A 17,328-nucleotide genomic window follows, 5' to 3' on the forward strand; every position below is an offset into this window, starting at 1 on the left:
CTGGGGCAGTTGGTGTTTTAATTGCTGACACTAGCTCTGGGCTTTCTGAACCAAATAGGTTCCCTTGCTGGATACATAATCCATTACCATAAATCAGATGCACCAACACAGACAGGTGCTGCATGAATAATTAAAGGTTGGTACATTAGCACTTACGTGGAGGCATCTGTTTGAGCCAGTGTCATTGAATAAGCTAAAAGCACAGCAAAACCTCTCCTTCCACATTTAAAAGCTTAATGTTTTGTGCCGCAAACGGAAATGATCTACAAGTGAGAAAGGGAAAACCAGCCTCGACATCCTCCCTCTCTAAATGTAACCAAAGCACAGAGGTCTGAAGGAAGTCATCACTGGACAGCCAGCTTGGAGAAGTGTTCCTCCCCTCTTCTGCTGTGAGGTATTATCTCCCGCAGTTTAGCTGGTATGCTCGTCTGAACCTATACTGGGGATACAGGTTACTCTGATTGAGTAATGGAGTCCACAGAGCTGGAGGCAGAGCAAGCGAAAGGTCTGCTGAGCAAAAAGACTTCAGGTCTACAGATTTCCATACTAACATTAATTACACTTCAGGCAAATTCATTTGGAGTTCTGTCCAGGAAAAGATAAGGTTGTACTGCAAACAGGGGAAGAGAGGAGCCTGAGAGGAAAGAGAGATACCCTTGATGCTGGCCGGCAGGACTGTCTGATGGACCAATGACATTTTAAGAGTTGTCCAAAAATGGTTTAAAAGCAGAAGTATATATAAAATATGACATGTTTTCTTTCAAAATGAATTAGATTAATTATTTTATTCATAATATATCAGATAGCTGGAGGAACAAGAAATCTGAAGATGTCATCTGGAGGTCTGGCAAGCTGTGAAAGGCGTTTTTTCCTGTTTTCTAAAGGCAAAAGGATTCACTGCGCTCTTGTTCAATGTAACCCTTGTTTCCTCATAGACATTTCGTTGCTCAACTTTAAAAATTACAAACAGCAAGCATTTAAAAAATATACATCACATTTATTTGTACTGACAGCAGAAGTCCGTACAGAGTTGTCTTTCTATAATCTGTGTTCGGGTACAACAGGTAAGTACCTGTTTTTCTACTTCCATACATCCAACAGTCAATAAACTGTATCACCAAGCATTGCTTAATCACTACCAAAAAACAGAGTTGACATGGCTGACACACACCACTGTTATTTGTCTAAAGGTAACACAATGTACAAAAAGCAAGTCTGGAAATAGTAAGATTCTTGGTTCCATATAAAACATTTTTTTCTCCTCAATGTGTGAATAAGAAAACAATGCACTTATCTCTACTGCGTTGCTTTTTAGGCAGCCAAGGGGTAAATTGATGCAGATAAATAATGAAAAGAAACACCTGGCCGATCCCTGTATAACTACCACAGCAGCTTTCAAGGAATTGTTCATGCTCTGAAGATCCCCAGAGTTGAAGGAGCCATCTGGAGATGGTTATATGCCAGTCAATGAGAGGAACGCAAAATGTTAAAGTAAGCGATTAAACAAATCTTTCCACACAAAATACACTACAGTACAACACCACAGTGATGTTCAGAACTGTGCAAATCAAACGACCAGGGCCTCAAACGTACAGGGAAACTGAAAAGTATGAACTCTGCAGAGCTGCGTGGTAACTGGCAGACTCATCCCCCGTCGGCACGCCTCGGGCCCTTTGAGATGGTTAAGGCCATAGCAAGCAGACAGTCAGAGGGTGTAAGGGAGCTGAAGACTGGTGGCTCCCTTGGTAAAAGCAGGGATGGCACAGTGGCCTCACCAGGAAGCTGAAGGCACCAGTATAACCAGGAGAAGTGCTGTCCATGTTAGGCTCTGTGGCAGGCAGTGAACTGAGCACTGGTTGCTTTTTGCTCGAACCCCTAAGAATGGAATGGGGAAGAGAAGTCAGTCAATACAGATAAACACAAAGACGAATGAATTTTTAATGCTGAGCAACTCTGAGAAAGTCTGGAGGTGTAAAAAAAATAGTTACTTTCCTAAAAGAACGTTGAAAGAAAACTGAAAATAGGAAGAAAATAGCAACCGATTGCCCTGAAACGCTTCCTTATCACACATAGAATCGCAAACTTTCTGTCCATCCTGTTGCTTAGACGTTAATTGGCTTTGCAGGAGTAGGAACGTTTGTGTGGGCGCTATAATTAGAGCGGTATTAACCAAAGAAGACCTGGCTCGCACAACAGATGTGTTGACTCAGTTATGGGCGAGCAGTAAGATTGGTAAAAACAGAAAACAGCTTGTGCTTAGAAATTTGATTTCAGAGGTCATGCAGTGGAGTGTGTGACTGATATGAAAGGTGGCTAACCAGCTTTGAGCGTACCAGAGGAGGTAACAAGTCGAACTTGGGAGCTGATGGCTCCCTCTCCCCCTTCACTGAGAGCGCACACCTCGATGATGTAAGTGCCTCCCTCCGGCAGTGACAGCACAGTGGACGGGTTAATGGTTCTTGTCACCTGGTTGTAGCTTCGGCCCTCCTGTTTGAGTAACACCTGCAGGACAAATGCACAGAACCATTTCAGACTTACATTGTACTTTGCTTTGTATAATATTACAATTTACTCTCAAAAAGCAGAGTTGTGAAATAGAATGAGTTAAAAACTGAACAAAACTGCATTTTGTTAGAACTTAAATCAAACAACTTAAAACTTGATTTTAAATTTAACAGTTCGTACTTATTTACTTGCAGGTCATTGCATTATGGGTCAATACTATGATTATACTGAAAATTATTGCCAAGAAACCAAGTTAAATATAAACACTACTATCGATTTAACCAGTAGACTCATGGATCTATGTTGAGGGAAATCAAGGACAGACAATTCAAGAGAATTTCAAGTGGAAAGTTAACAAGAAATACTTTTGGAACTTGTGTTTCAGCTTATAAAACAGATTGAGCGATGGATCTTTACCATGTACCCGATTACATCAGATTCATTGTCTTTTGCCTTCACTGGATCCCAGCTTAATGAAACATTGTTGCCCTCTTGAATCCACATGAGGTTGGCTGGAGGCTGAGCAGGAGCTACGTAGAGAACATAACACCCAGAGTGCACATTAAAACAGACTATTAACAAGAATTTCACCCAACTAGGTCAATTACTTCACTTCTCAGAAGGGGATTTGGAACAGATGTTACAGGTGGCATGCATTCCATATACAACATTGCACGATTAGTGTCGGTGCTGCACTCACGGGACTTCCTGGTCTTGACTGTAACAGCAGCACTGGCAGGACCCTGGCCGATACTATTGAAGCCTTTAACTGCGATGAGATACAGACTGTTCCCTTCTAGTCCCGTCAAGACCATGGATGTTTCATTTTTTACTGTACATTGTTTTTTTCCAGCCTCCTCCTGTTCCATCTCTTTCCAGTAGCTGACCTGTTAAAAGAAAATAAGGCTGAAAAATTGCTGTTCTCAAGCCTTAACTAATGCACAAAGGAACACAGTTTATTTAAATATATATGTGTACACACAAACGGGCACAGGTAATCTATAAAAACCTCATATCCTCTTGGTTTTCCAGGGCCGGGACTTGGTGGTTTCCAGGTTATCCTAATTTCTGAGGAAGAAATGCTGTAAGCTTTCACATCAGATGGTGCTTCCCTCGGCTCTGTCAAACAAAGCAAAATGGTTTCAAACATAAAATGCTGAAAAAAAACCTCTGCATTGGACCTTCTTATTACATCCAACTATGAATATTAACGCACCCCCCTCTGCAGAGTGAATGATGACCACATCGCTGAACGGTCCATCTCCCTTATTGTTGTACACACCAACTTTCACTTCAAACGGGGTAAGAGGAGGGAAGGTCTCATCCCTGTATTTGTACATGGTGGCGTCTGCTGAAGTCACCATCTTCTCTTTCCAGCCCCTGGTCCCATTGGCACGGAATGCAACAATATACCCGAAGCCTTCACCATTTTGGAACTCCTCAGACACAGGCTTAAAATATAGACAGGATGAAAAAGATTACCAAAGAGTATCTTTCATCGAGTTTAAGAGCAAAACTGACCTACCAGAGTGCAATCTCTGTGACTTAGAATGAACCATTTGCATAGTTTTCTCACTCAGACAGCTCGTTTAGTGCAAGTTCAGATCTTACTAACCAAAAAAAAAAAATAGAAAAACATTTTCCACGGTGATAACCCACTACTGTAACTGCCTGTCAGAGTTAATAAAGATGCAGTCAGACTTGAGTAATGGAAACAAATCATATTTGGCTCAGTTGTGCCCATTATGTAGCTATTTATCTTTTATCTTGGATTTTTGAGACACAGGTTTTTTCTTTGGCTTAGATGATTATCTCTGGTTTTCCTGAAGTGGTGAAACTGGTGGCTGTCTTCCACAGCTGCTCTGTGCTTAATCAAATCAAATGCCAATTTATTAACTGGGCTAGAATCTAATTAAAATATGAGCTGCAGGGATTAAATCTTTGGCTAGATTTAATAAATGACAAACACCTGTACACCTGCTTTTGGCAAGTGTGCTGCTTATACTGTAATGTGTTGATTTGCATAAGCTACAGAGTTACATTGTCCCCTGAAGGCATCACCCATATTAGCCATCTAGTTTGCAGGGGAATTGCTGCTGGATGGAGATGTAGTCCACATTTCATTCAACAAAGACCAATCACCATGACTGCCTAATTACAAGGATGATGAGTGAAAATAAATTAGCTCCCATCAAAATTATTATCAGTTCTGGCATTGCTGTTAAGGAGATGCCAAGAAATATGGGGCTTTACAGATCTGCAAGAACAAATAAGCAAGTAGAGATGCTGGTTTGGAGATAGAGATAATTACAGATAAGTGTGGGCAGAGTGTGAAAGGGCAGTAAGGTAAGTCTCCTGAATGAAATTATTGGACCTGCTGGGCTCCACGATGGTGACTATGGGGGCATCGCTAATAGTCCTCCCTATGGCTCCTTGAGAAAAAGCAGTCAAACAGTCGACTCTAATGAGACGGCTGAATGAAGCTGCAGAGACTGTTTAGTCATTCATCCTGCTTAATAACCTTGCCCACCATGGCCGTCTAGGCTCTGACAACTCTCCACAGATGATTGGAAAGGCAGAACTCTCACATGCCTCGACTGCCAAAAAGGGCTAACATTCTTGCACCGTCTCCTTTAATATCCATCTGCATTGATCACTGACGGAGTCCTGATTTATTTAAAAAAGCATTTAGCAGAAACAGAATAAATAGGGCAGAGCAAAAACAATTTGAAACGCCACATACCAAAGAAGGCTACTGCATCTAAGTTGAGTGTGTCAGCATTTTTGCTGTGAAACTCCATAAACTGACAGTTTCATTCTTGCAACCAAGAATAGCAAGAGACAAAACATGATTATTGAAGATTTCCAATAATGGTGCTTCTTAAATCAGAGGACATTTAAGAAGCAACTTCATATAAGTGCAAAACTATCTGAGTAAAACAAATAAGTCGAGTTTATGGAGAATATTTACAGTTTGTTTTAAGCTAAAGCACTTGTTGATGAAATCAATTCTCCCAGTTATGGAAATTAAAAAAAAAAAAAATTAATAAACCTCAATAAATCTGTGCAAGAAATGTTTTACCATAAATTACTTTGCTTTGTCACTCAAATTTATGCATGACTTAAAAGGACTCTTGATTTGTCTTCTATGTTTAACCAAGCACCAGTCATGGTTTTGGCTGATGTATCTTTTGGTTTCTATTGGTGCTTCTTTCAACAAGGGGCCCTCTATTACTCATAAGGAGGTTGTCATTGTATTATGCAGGCCAAGGTAATCACACTTGTGAGTTATAAAAGGGAAATGATCTACTTGCAAACACCATCCCATCTGGAATGGATATTATCTCCCAAAATGTGCCACTATGGTGCACTTCTCCTGATGTGAAGGTTATCTTCCCAGTGGCAGTTGGGCAGCTATACTTAATAACTACAAGAATAACTGTCAGTTGCCTCCACATCTGTTCACTGCTCCCCTGTTAATATATCCTTCAACCAATCTCAATTGCAAATTATCATCTTTGCTCATAATAATTCTGAACATGCATTGCCCCGAATCTGGCATAGAGCCAAGCTGTGGAAATGGTCCACACTAATATCCTCTAGACTTGGTGTGAGATTTATTGCATTTTCTACGACCACTATAGCTGGAGATTACAAACACATATTCATAAATATCCCTGGACTTAGAGGAAATGATTCTAAGAGTCAAGGTTAATCATCATTGTGCCACTCTAGTGGGACCAAATTTTAAATTCACTACATCTTAATCACTTGCACCGCTGATGCAGCTCTGTGTAGAACACAGCCCAGCTGGCCTTCTTTGAGCTTCATCAGCAGGTTTTGCAATTGTAACCAAGTTGCACAGTCGCCCTCTAAAGTTAAGATCCTGGATGGTTAAACCTTTTTCAACTGAATAAATTGAGACCCTGTTTAAAATGCAATGAGCTATGATGTTGAGCTACTGTTGCACTGTTGTTAATAATAAATCAGGAGCTCTGCCCTGCTGGTATTATCTCCACAGCTTGCAGTCTTCTGACAAATGTTCTATAAAGCTCACAATGAGGAGCCAGTAATAGCCACTTTAACAACCTGCACAGGTGTTGGAAATAAGAGTCGAATACATTCACACACCAACCCATAATATGTCAAAAGTCATTAAATTAACTCAAATTAATTTGTTTTGCAGAGTTAAAATGAAATTAGTGTATCCCCATGTCGCCCCTTTGGTCAGAACAGACTCCATTTGTTTAAAAAAATGCTCATATTGTGTTATTTTACACTGTCATGACTCAATGACCTAAGATAATATGTCATTTTATAATCATATGTTGGTGCATCTCATTTAGGTGCTACCTTTAGACAAAGACTGCTTGAGTAAAAAAAAAAAAAAAAGTCCAGTGGACTAGAAATTTTCTCCTTCAGGGTTATTTCTTTGATGGAATAGTTAAAGTCTTTTTTCCAACCTGCTATGAGTCCTAGAGTCAGAGTTCAAATTCAATAAAAGCAAGTCATAGGATATCATGCGAAACACAGCAGATGGGTTTACCATTTAACCCTTCTGAAATGGAAAAAGGTTACTTTGCCCTAATGATAAGCAATCACCAGCACCAAAAGACAACCTCAACCTTTGTGATATCCTCCGGGATATAATGTGCATCTTACATGCCTTTTTCTATCAAAAGGGTCATGACTTCCTGGGAGTTTGTGCCTCACCACCTGGTTATTTTACCTTTGTTTTTACTGCTGTGGAGCTGTCAGGCATGTGGGGCAGACTGGTTTGTTTGCTGAAAAGGACTGCTACTGTGGTGGTCCTACAGTATTTAACATCTGGTTGTACATTCCAAAACAAGGAAGTGCATAAATCATTTTCAGACTTGAAGCAGTTTCTAAGAAGCCTATTTTAGGTACAGAAACTGAGTGTTAATTTGATGGTTTTAATTGTAAATCTTTGCTGTTGGGAGGTCCCACCCAAATCTCTAGTATCTGATCTGTTTTTCACTTATTTTTCTAATTGATTGGTATGGGGTCACTGAGTGCCCTTCAGTTCAGATTTCTGTTGTTTTGGGTCAGATAGAACAGATGGCATTCAATGTAAGACAATTAGGACCTGGCTAATTAGAATGTCAATTAGGAAATGCCTTTTCAAGCCATCTATATGTCACTGATAATACACATACATGATGTACTTTCCTTGCATTAATAAAACAATTACAACTGACCCACATCACTGAATCTGTGTGAAACGGTCTAATGAAGGGTAATATGAGGCAGACGACACAGCAGAATTCACTCATTCATTTTTCTTCCCCGCTTCATCCTAGTCAGGGTCCAGAGGGGCTGGAGAACAATTATCGTTAGATATGCTTATTTAAAAGTTTTATTTGGATACTAAGATGTCCCCGTTTTACTGTTACACTAAGTTTAATAAGGACGAACTAGAAATAAACAACTTTTATTCTGTTTATGCTGTAATCTTGTCAATGATATTTTGTTTTAAAGTTTTTGCTGGACTTAGAATTATTCTGTGAATACTTTTTAAAGAAATGTTTTCGGTTATTAAAAAGAACAACATGAACGAGGGTTATCTACCTTACCGCGTTGCAGATTTCCTGAAATGCAAAGCATATACATAACATTCATTTCTATCACTTTGATGTATTCATATTGTGAAGATTGTGATGTTGGAAAATAAAAAGACTGGATTGCATCAGGCAATACTCCATCCTACATAACATGGATTTAAATAAATGAATTATTAAACATATATATGTACATATATACAGTATTTATACTGGTCACACAGCCACCAGAAAAAAATAAAATGAGCATTTTACATTTCAAATGTGATGAATCTATAGGTATAATAAAAGGAAGAAATTGAACTTCCAGCTTGACACATGATGGTGGTGTCATTTGGTGAACAATGCAGTCGGGCTGCTAACTGTCTCTATCATATACTGCTGCGGCCATCACTGCCTAGAGCCCAAAGGGGCACTTCTGCCATTCTTTGAAGTTTACAACTGTGAGAACAATTTCACCTACTGAAACAGACAATGCTGGAGGCATGCTGAGAACAACTTCACCTACTGAAACAGACTATGCTAGAGGCGCCCTGAGAACAACTTCACCTACTGAAACAGACAATGCTGGAGGCATGCTGAGAACAACTTCACCTACTGAAACAGACTATGCTAGAAGAAAGCTGAGAACAACTTCACCTAATGAAACAGACTATGCTAGAGGCGCGCTGAGAACAACTTCACAGAAACAGACTATGCTAGAGGCGCGCTGAGAATTACTTTAGTAAAACTTGATTACAGAGTTAATACAAATCAAACAATCAAACATTCTAAACAAACACCAAATGATTAAATTCTGTATTTTCAGTTTTATCAAAGGTATTCTCAATCTGTACCAAACTTTAATATATTCTTCCTTTGCCCATACTAGAGGTATCCTGCTATCAAAAAGGCAGATAAATGAATAAGAACAGTATGAGACTGCATACCTATTGTTCAGCTGAATGCGAAAATCCTGGATCAAATGTGTATTTTAGGAAAACTCATTACACAAATCTCTGTTAGTTTTTGAATGATCCTTCTAGCAACATACAAACACACAAAAGAGAAACCTCAAACACATAACCACCTTGACAGAGATGAGAAAGAAATGGCAACACTCACACCTCCACCAACGCAAGGGCAGAGGTGAAGACCTGTGGTGTTATAAATGACAAGAATATCTGTCGGATCAAGAATAGCTCCGGTCTGACCTGGCTGCTGAGAGATTTTGGTTCATATCACATTGGCACAAATACTGTGAGCAGTGTGTCCCTGAGCTGATTCCTGTCTCGTTGGACTATTTGATGCATGTTATTCCTCACTCTCTGTTCCCTCAATTCTCTATCAATCACTTTATCAAATCAATAAATAACATCAAAATAATCTCCGGAGAAAAAAAAAGGTATCAGATGTTGTCAGCCTTTTATGCTCAGCATTGTTTTATAAATACTCAGTTTTTAGATAATCTCTTGACTCCTCTTATCAAGAGCTGCTCAGACTTTTTGCTATGTTTTAATTAAATCTAACTTTGATAGCTGTGGGAATAGAGCGACAGGTCCCCAGCACAGAATGGAACTGCCGCTAGTCATCTTACTGTATCTCACCTAAAGTGACTATTCAGACAATTGCAATTTTCTGTGTAACATAGTCATCATTCCATTTCTCTTACACTCAGAACCAGAAGGAATGGCATCACCCATCAACCATCTTCTATTCCCCTTAATAATGTATGACGAGTATTCCAAGGAAAAGGGACATTTTTTTTTAATGAACAGCGCATGGCAGTAGCCACTCCTTATATCAGTATTAAGTCACATTTACATACAATATTTATCACTTATTGAGTTTTAAATTGTGATAATGGGAAAGCTGGAGTTTCACAGCGATTGTTTAAAGTGAACCTAATTGCAGTTGACTTCTCATCACTTTGCGAATACGTTACTCATTTTCATCTTGTGGGTTCAGAAACTTCTGCATGGTGATAAATTCACTGCACATACAAGGTCACTATCACTTTTTTTTTATTCTGGTGAGAAATGCTACTTTTCCTCTTAACTTGGAAACATCTAGAGCCTTTTCATTTATTTCGATATCTCCTGAATAACTTCTACTACCAGAGGCAATGCTTCGCCTCAAAGCATCACAAGTAGAAATATCTTAAAAAAAGCACAAGTTTATAGATTAATTTGACAAAAATGAACTCATAAATCACACACACAGGAGTTATGCTTATCACGTTGTAACACAAGTTTACACTTATGAGCAGGCAACCATCAACCTGAAGGACTTCACCATGCAGCATCACTGTTATGACACAGATTTCTGACATGAAGTTTATACTTTTCTGACGTGATTCTTATTTTAGTGGTTTACTCAGCTGTTTCCTTAAGGTTCCAAAGGTTCCAAGACCCACACTGTTTTATGTACATAATGTGCTTTACTCGGAAAACACGCAGGTCTGTTCACTGTAATTAACATTTATTCCTGCAACTATTGACTGTCTTCAACAAACATTTGCACTATAATTATACAAGTACAGACAGAAAAACTTAAAATTATGCTGGAAACTAATGGATAGAATGCTAAGTTTTTCATATAACTTGACTTTGAATGTCACTACTTCAGTTTCTTTAGACAGTAACTTAAAAATGAGGCATTTTGAATCTTAAGGACCCTCTCTAAAACACATACATACCATTATGATGTTCTCACTGAATGAATTTGAAAAGATTTTGAATCAGTCACGACATCCACAGTTGGAATGTCATGACTTGAGGTTTCGAGTTACATAAGGAAACCTTAGATAGTTTTAGAAGAGAGTAGACCAAATAAAAGCTTATCTAAATGCATGTTAATTCAAGAAAAGTTTGAGTCTTCTTAACTGAGACAGCAAAAACACACTGACATTTGTGGTTGTTGCACATGCTGTCACACTTGTGCTGCAGAGGGAATTTGGCAGAGGACCTACCTCCCACGAGATGACCAGTTCGTGCCTGCGGCCATTTCCTCCTCCTACGTTCAGTGGTGCCACTGATGGAACTGCGCGACACGGAAACACTGCATCACTTATCTCACACAACAAACTCACATATATTAAACGTACTTCTGAAAACTGACAAAAAGATGCTAATTGAGTTTAAAACATTTTACATGTTTTAAACTGTAAAGTTTGAATAAATGATAGAAATAAATTAATTCATAAACCCAGTGATCAGAACATTTAAAAATCATTCCTTAAAAGCAGTGTCAGAATACATTGGGAACTAAGTTGCTGTTTCAATCGTTGTTGAAATGTGTGTCGGGTAAATTGATTTCCAGAAAAGAGCCCAGTGTTTTGAAATGGAATCATGTTGTTGACATTTGGCCTAATGTATCTTAATCTTCAAGGATGGATTACGATAATGCTTATAGATACAATGATTAGTCCGTTAATTATGCTGAAAAGATAGGACAGATTATAAAAGTTACTCCAAAATGACCCCTGACCTTTCCGATTATTATATTCCATCGAGACGAAATGAGCAGCTAGTGAAGCGGCAGAGGGAATTTCTGCTTCCTATAAATACTGCATGCTGTTGGGTTATTACTTCAGGGCATTACTGGACCGGCTGCTTTAATGGAACAACTAAACTTGAAATTCACATAAGCAGCTTAGTTTTTATTTTCTTCCCAATTAAAACAGAGTGTATTAACAATGGAAATACAAGGTGGTGTGTGGGAAACAAGGTAAGTTAATTGGCTACAATAAATTGTCAGGTGGAATTTCTTGCATTCTGTACTCTTTCTACTGACATCTGTCATAAACTGACTTGTAGGAAAACAGCAATGATTTGAGAATTTACCTGCTTCTTTAGTCCTGACTCGTCTGGAAGGTGCACTGGGATCTCCGGTCCCGATAGCATTGCTGGCCACCACCCTAAACTCGTATTCCACCCAGGGGTTGAGCTCCACAGCCATGGATGACTCCATGTCCCCTGTCACTGGGTCTGGGTCTGCAAACAAGAGTAAGGCTTCTGTTTATTTGGTGTTTATTTGGTAAGAAGCACCACTCAGCTGCTGCAGTTTACATCATGTAAATCATGCAAGAGATGCACAAGTTTAAGTGCAAGCTCTTCGCTGTGAGGGTGTTTCTAACTGTGTTCAGTCAGATCTATATTGACAATGAGTGAGTGTGAATGAGTGACTGTGGCTTGTGGTGTAAAAGCCCTTTGAGTGGTTGACTAGACTAGAAAAGTGCCGGATAAATACAGTCCATTTACACTTAAATGCACCACCGATCCACCCTGCAAGAACACTGTAGCACGCAATAGACCTACAGCCAAAGCAACCAGAAGAGCAATGAGGATTGAGCAACTCAACAGCTGTTTTATTGCTAAAGACCAAACTGAATCAAGTGAGCAGTAGCACAGACCTGGCAAGGCAAAAGTGGCTGGATTGTGCACTTTACAAACAAACCTTTATTTATTATAACTGATTTTAATTGATTTCTACACAAATTTAAAAGGAAAAAATGACCTAATATTTTTTTTGCATTTTAGCTTCTATTTTTCTATCACTAATTTCTTATTAAAAAGTAATTGAATTTAACTTTTGATTGGAAAGGCAGAAAATTAAGGGACATTTGGAAAACATTTCATCCTATATCCGGCAACTGTTCCAATCAATCAATCAAACAATCAATTGTGCAATTAGCATAACAAGATGAACATTAGTACATTCTCAACAGAGATTAGGGGAACTGCTTCAGGTACACCTCAAATGTCATCTGTTCATAATACAAAGCAGTAGCCTATACCTCATAAGCAACCCACTATACCGATGATGTCATGGCTTGTATGTAAATTAAATACAACACGAGTAAACGGGCTTTAAATATTATAAACCAACATTAGAGGAAACATCATTAACATCATTTGCTACAACAAACCTGGAACTTCTTTAACAAGGCCATTCAGGACACTGCACTGACATTATTACTGACTGAGTCTGAGTAAAATAACCGATTAAATATTACAGCGTTGTTGTAAGTTAAATTTAGAAATTTTCATTAATGAATAATCAACAGTTTTTATGCTGATGGTGTTGATGTAGTTAGTTTTCAACCATAATTTCATATTTAATTTTTACAGTGTAGGCTACAGATATTCATTAACAGCAAAGCCTTAAGACTAATTATCAAGTCTAATTAAGTGCAATGCGGATTTAAAAAAAAAATAATAATAATCAGCTTTTGTCTTGTTCACACCTATTTGTTAAAGCTGAGGCACTAAACACAAGCTTAGTAGCAGCATCAGATCATAAATGGAAGCGTAAGTCATTACAAATTCAATCAATTCCTACAGTTTCTGCATAATAAATCTACATAATAAATCCCATTCTCACAACAAAAAAAACTGATATTTTCTGAATATTTCTTAAACAGAATTAAAAGGAGGTAAGTCGACTAATCTAGTTTCTCCAGAACCCCCATAATCAAGCTTTGTTGGCATTGATCCTGCAATAACAAACAAGTATTAATTGAAAGCCTTTCCATGTTACAAATAAACCCAAGGCTCTGAAGCAGTGGAGCTTACTTTCTTATCACCTAAAGCAGCTGCTCTTCAAACATGAGCTGATAGCTCTTTTGCAAGGAGTAAAAGCTCAACACCTTTCCTGCAAATCTGATCCAGTTCAACAACGACAATTTATCACATAGTTTCTAAATGTGTTTTATCGAATTAAATGTAGTTGAACAGACATAATGTGAGAGGAGTGTATACAAAGTATGATTAATACATCTGTGGGGATGTATCATTATCACACCTTAGACTCTGCTATTATCATCACTCAGCATATTAAGATGGATTACACACAATGCTCAGCGAGACCTCGTCTGTTAATGCTAAGTAATGATAATTGATGGTTATTCTGTAAAGTTACAAAAAGAAGAATCTAATTTGTTTCTAAGCGAACATGGATGGGTCTTGTAATTCAAGTCCAAAAGGTTAATTTCCTTCTCAGAGCTGATCTGACACTGAATGCAATTTGCACCAGTGAAATTTGAAACAGACCCATATTACTTTTTAGATGGCTCTTAGGAGCAATACCAAAGTTCAACCACAGAATTGCACAGAACTTTCATTTAAACCTCTTAAGCAGGCATCTGACAAGTAAGTCCTTGTCATTATTTGCGTCATATCAACAGTATCAGGTGGAGAATGAATAACTTTTAAACAGTTTGAAGAATAAAAAAAAGTAAATTATAAAAATACATTTTAGGTTTCTTTCTTGTAAACAGTAATCATGGTCTGGTTGTGTTGATTCTCTGTCTCCATATGTGATGTTGGGCAGGATTAAGGTCTTGTTCTATGCCCCAGCATTATGGATATAAAGGGTACAATTTGCTCCTTAATGATTACCTGTTTTGACAGTTTGCCATCCTAATGAAAATGGGCTCCGGGCTTGTAAATTATAGGTGCTGATAGGGCTGTGGTTATCCAGGCCACGTGTCCAGGACAGAGTGGCCGTAGTGTCTGTGATCTCTTCCACTATCACCACTCCCGGGGGTCCCGGAGGCCCTGGAGTAATTAGGAAAAACAGATCAAATTACAGGTGTGAATAGCTGAACCACAAATGCTTCCAAAATGTCCAGGCAAAAGGCAAAAAAATAAACCTGCTGCTGTTTGAATTGAAGATTAAGAGTCTAAAGCTGTTTTGAGAAGCAGTTCTACTGAGTATTATTGTGTTTCAATAAAGCTGACCATATGTTTATGTGGTCTTCAGAGGTAAATGCAAGCTGGAAGTGCATCTGAGTACTCCTGAATGAAAAGCTGGATTTGAAAAGCTGGTAGATGATATCCTCAGTGAGAATCACTGTACTGTATCCTCAAAAGAGTCCTATCCTAACACTGAAGTAAAAATAATAGGGAATTCGCAATTTCGATCCAGAAAAACAGTTAAGATAGTCAATTCATCTGTGTACTTGCTAGATTTGAGGGTTCCAGCTGGAACATTTTGGCACTATACTTGTTGTTGTTTGTCCAGTATAGCGCGTTAGCTCTTAAGCCTTGACAGCTGGACAGACACTCAGAACAGTTATGCACACAGTTAAGTCGAGCTACAGTCCTTTTCACTGACACTGTGGACTGTGTGGAAAAAAATAAAAAATGTTTCTAAGAAAAAACACATACACTTTCTAAACAGAAACTTTCTAAACTTATTGGGAGATCTTTGTATATGTAAGTTTCTGCCATGTGTTGCCATCCAACAAAAGTAACAGAAAAATATGTGAGTGTAGTCATATACATGCTGAGTGTTTCTAACCCATTTTCTGCGTGTTAGGCTGGTTAAGAGAACCTTGATTTTGTATCATTTTGGTCACATGTTTGTAGCATTCAAAGTTTTGTTGGCACTAATGCCATACATAGTTTTTTTTCTTGTCATGCAAACATTCTTACTGTGCAAATTGAGTTAAGCATGTAACATGCAGTTACATTTAACACAGTTTTACTGTACGGTATCTTCACTTTGACATTAAGAACTCAAGTACTCGTGAAGTTCTCGTTCCACTGAGGTCAATGCAGAATTGAACAGTTTTAGTGAAAGTGATGCCAATCTGCAACACAAATGAATGGGTTTAATTTGTTTGTGCTCATATTCTGACTCTCTAACAAGTAACTTCGGGGTCACTTTGAATCGGTGGCTGGGGCTCAGGATAAGTGTGAGGTTTACACTTTAGAACAGTCACTTTGTAGAACCTATCTCAGTGCATGATGAATTTTGGCAAGTTCGACACTTAATGCAAATCATTTTTACAATCGTTTTGTTTTAACTGCTGTGCTGAGAACAGTAATAACTAAAGCAAAGAGATAAAATCACTGCTTAGCCATACCAAAGGTAATTACAAAGGAAGACAAAACTAAACAATCTTGGATTAATGGTCAATATGACATTCTTTATTTAACCCTGTTGAAGCTATAGGTTTGAGTAGATTCTCATTCCTGAAATGATGATTACAGCGCAGTCAAAAACCACCTGCGTGGACAATAATCATTACTTAAAATGTCAACAACATTTAGAAATAACCAAGGTACTACTAGTCATTTTAGCCAATCAGTTGAACAGCATATATTAAACGTAGTCATGCAGACGGCCCATCTGTTTGATCACGGTGATAATATTTAATAAGTCTAGAAGACCAAAAAGAGGCTGTAATATGGCAGTTATTGTACAGTACAGAATCTTTTCATCCACAAGAAGAAAAAGGAGTCATAGTCAGGCGCTCATGTACACTGAGTGTTTCATTCATCCTTCTAGTTCAGCCATTTTCACAGTCTCTTGGACTAAACTGTCCAATAGTAAATCACTATGAGACTAATGAGTTAGTTCTGTTCCACAGTCATGGATCACTTCATGGGGGGCTGTGAGTGTCCAGTGAAGTGTACAAGACATCACAGTCTACTGGTGCATTGACAGATAACAAGCTTACCTCGCACAAGAAGTTCAGCCTCTGCAAATACAGCGTCAGCACTAGTCTGGGCTCTGCATCCATACTTCCCAGCATGCTTCAGTAAAATGCTCCTTATCATCAGATCCACTGTTGAAGACTGCTGCAGTCGGGAAAGGAAAGCATACAAAAATCAGGTATCTAGGCAAGTTTAAATGAGAGTGACACACGAAGTGTGATTCCATTACATCTTGTAGAGGCTCATGTGGCTTGAGCAATCCCTGTTTAATTCAGGTGATTGCTTGCTTCAGCTACTTGCATTTTCTTGTAGCTGAAATGAGAAACGCCTAAGGCGAGACTGAGAATAATCCAAGGTCTACAGGCAGCTGTTTAGCACGAAACCTGATTAAAATTACAAACCATGCTTCAGCTTGGCCTCTGTTGTGCCTGTGAAAGATTGTCACTGCGAATAAGTTCTCTCCAGAGCACAATTGTGGCAGTAGACACCCCAGGATAGATGTGATTTTAACATCTTCTGTGGACAGTGACATAAGCAGGACTTCTGGCTTTTTTGCTAGTTTGCTGTTTTAATGCAAAGGAGGGAATTCTAAATGCCTTTCTATTCATATTTTGCTTTTACTGAGAGAATTCATAAAAAAATGTGATATAATCAATTTTGTTTTTAATTATGTGAGATGTTTAGATGCATTTATCTATTCTTTATTTTTTTGTTGACTTGTCTAATTACAGAAAATGTTCCCAGTTTTAGCCTGAACTGAACTTTCATTATGCACATGTCCACATTCATTATTTGATAACTGACTCAACCCTGCTTGG

General features: G+C 38.4%; 1 protein-coding gene across 5 annotated transcripts in view; it reads right to left on the reverse strand.

Annotated features, from left to right (window-relative positions):
* Positions 1-835: 835 nt before the first annotated feature.
* Positions 836-17,328, reverse strand: part of cntn5 (contactin 5) — a 119,955-nt gene continuing 103,462 nt past the window's right edge. For 3 of the 5 annotated variants that reach the window (XM_075472901.1, XM_075472906.1, XM_075472902.1), the window contains 10 exons: positions 16,534-16,654; positions 14,465-14,623; positions 11,909-12,058; positions 11,035-11,105; positions 3,722-3,956; positions 3,515-3,624; positions 3,206-3,392; positions 2,923-3,035; positions 2,319-2,502; positions 836-1,875 (listed from right to left, as the gene is read on the reverse strand). In XM_075472901.1, the coding sequence (XP_075329016.1) occupies positions 1,772-1,875; positions 2,319-2,502; positions 2,923-3,035; positions 3,206-3,392; positions 3,515-3,624; positions 3,722-3,956; positions 11,035-11,105; positions 11,909-12,058; positions 14,465-14,623; positions 16,534-16,654 (1,434 nt within the window). In that variant the 3' untranslated portion in view covers positions 836-1,771. The remainder of the gene's footprint in view (positions 1,876-2,318; positions 2,503-2,922; positions 3,036-3,205; positions 3,393-3,514; positions 3,625-3,721; positions 3,957-11,034; positions 11,106-11,908; positions 12,059-14,464; positions 14,624-16,533; positions 16,655-17,328) is intronic. The other 2 variants (XM_075472903.1, XM_075472904.1) reach the window with 1 other exon arrangement.

This window comes from Odontesthes bonariensis, chromosome 9, assembly GCF_027942865.1.
Source record: "Odontesthes bonariensis isolate fOdoBon6 chromosome 9, fOdoBon6.hap1, whole genome shotgun sequence".
NCBI lineage: Eukaryota > Metazoa > Chordata > Actinopteri > Atheriniformes > Atherinopsidae > Odontesthes > Odontesthes bonariensis.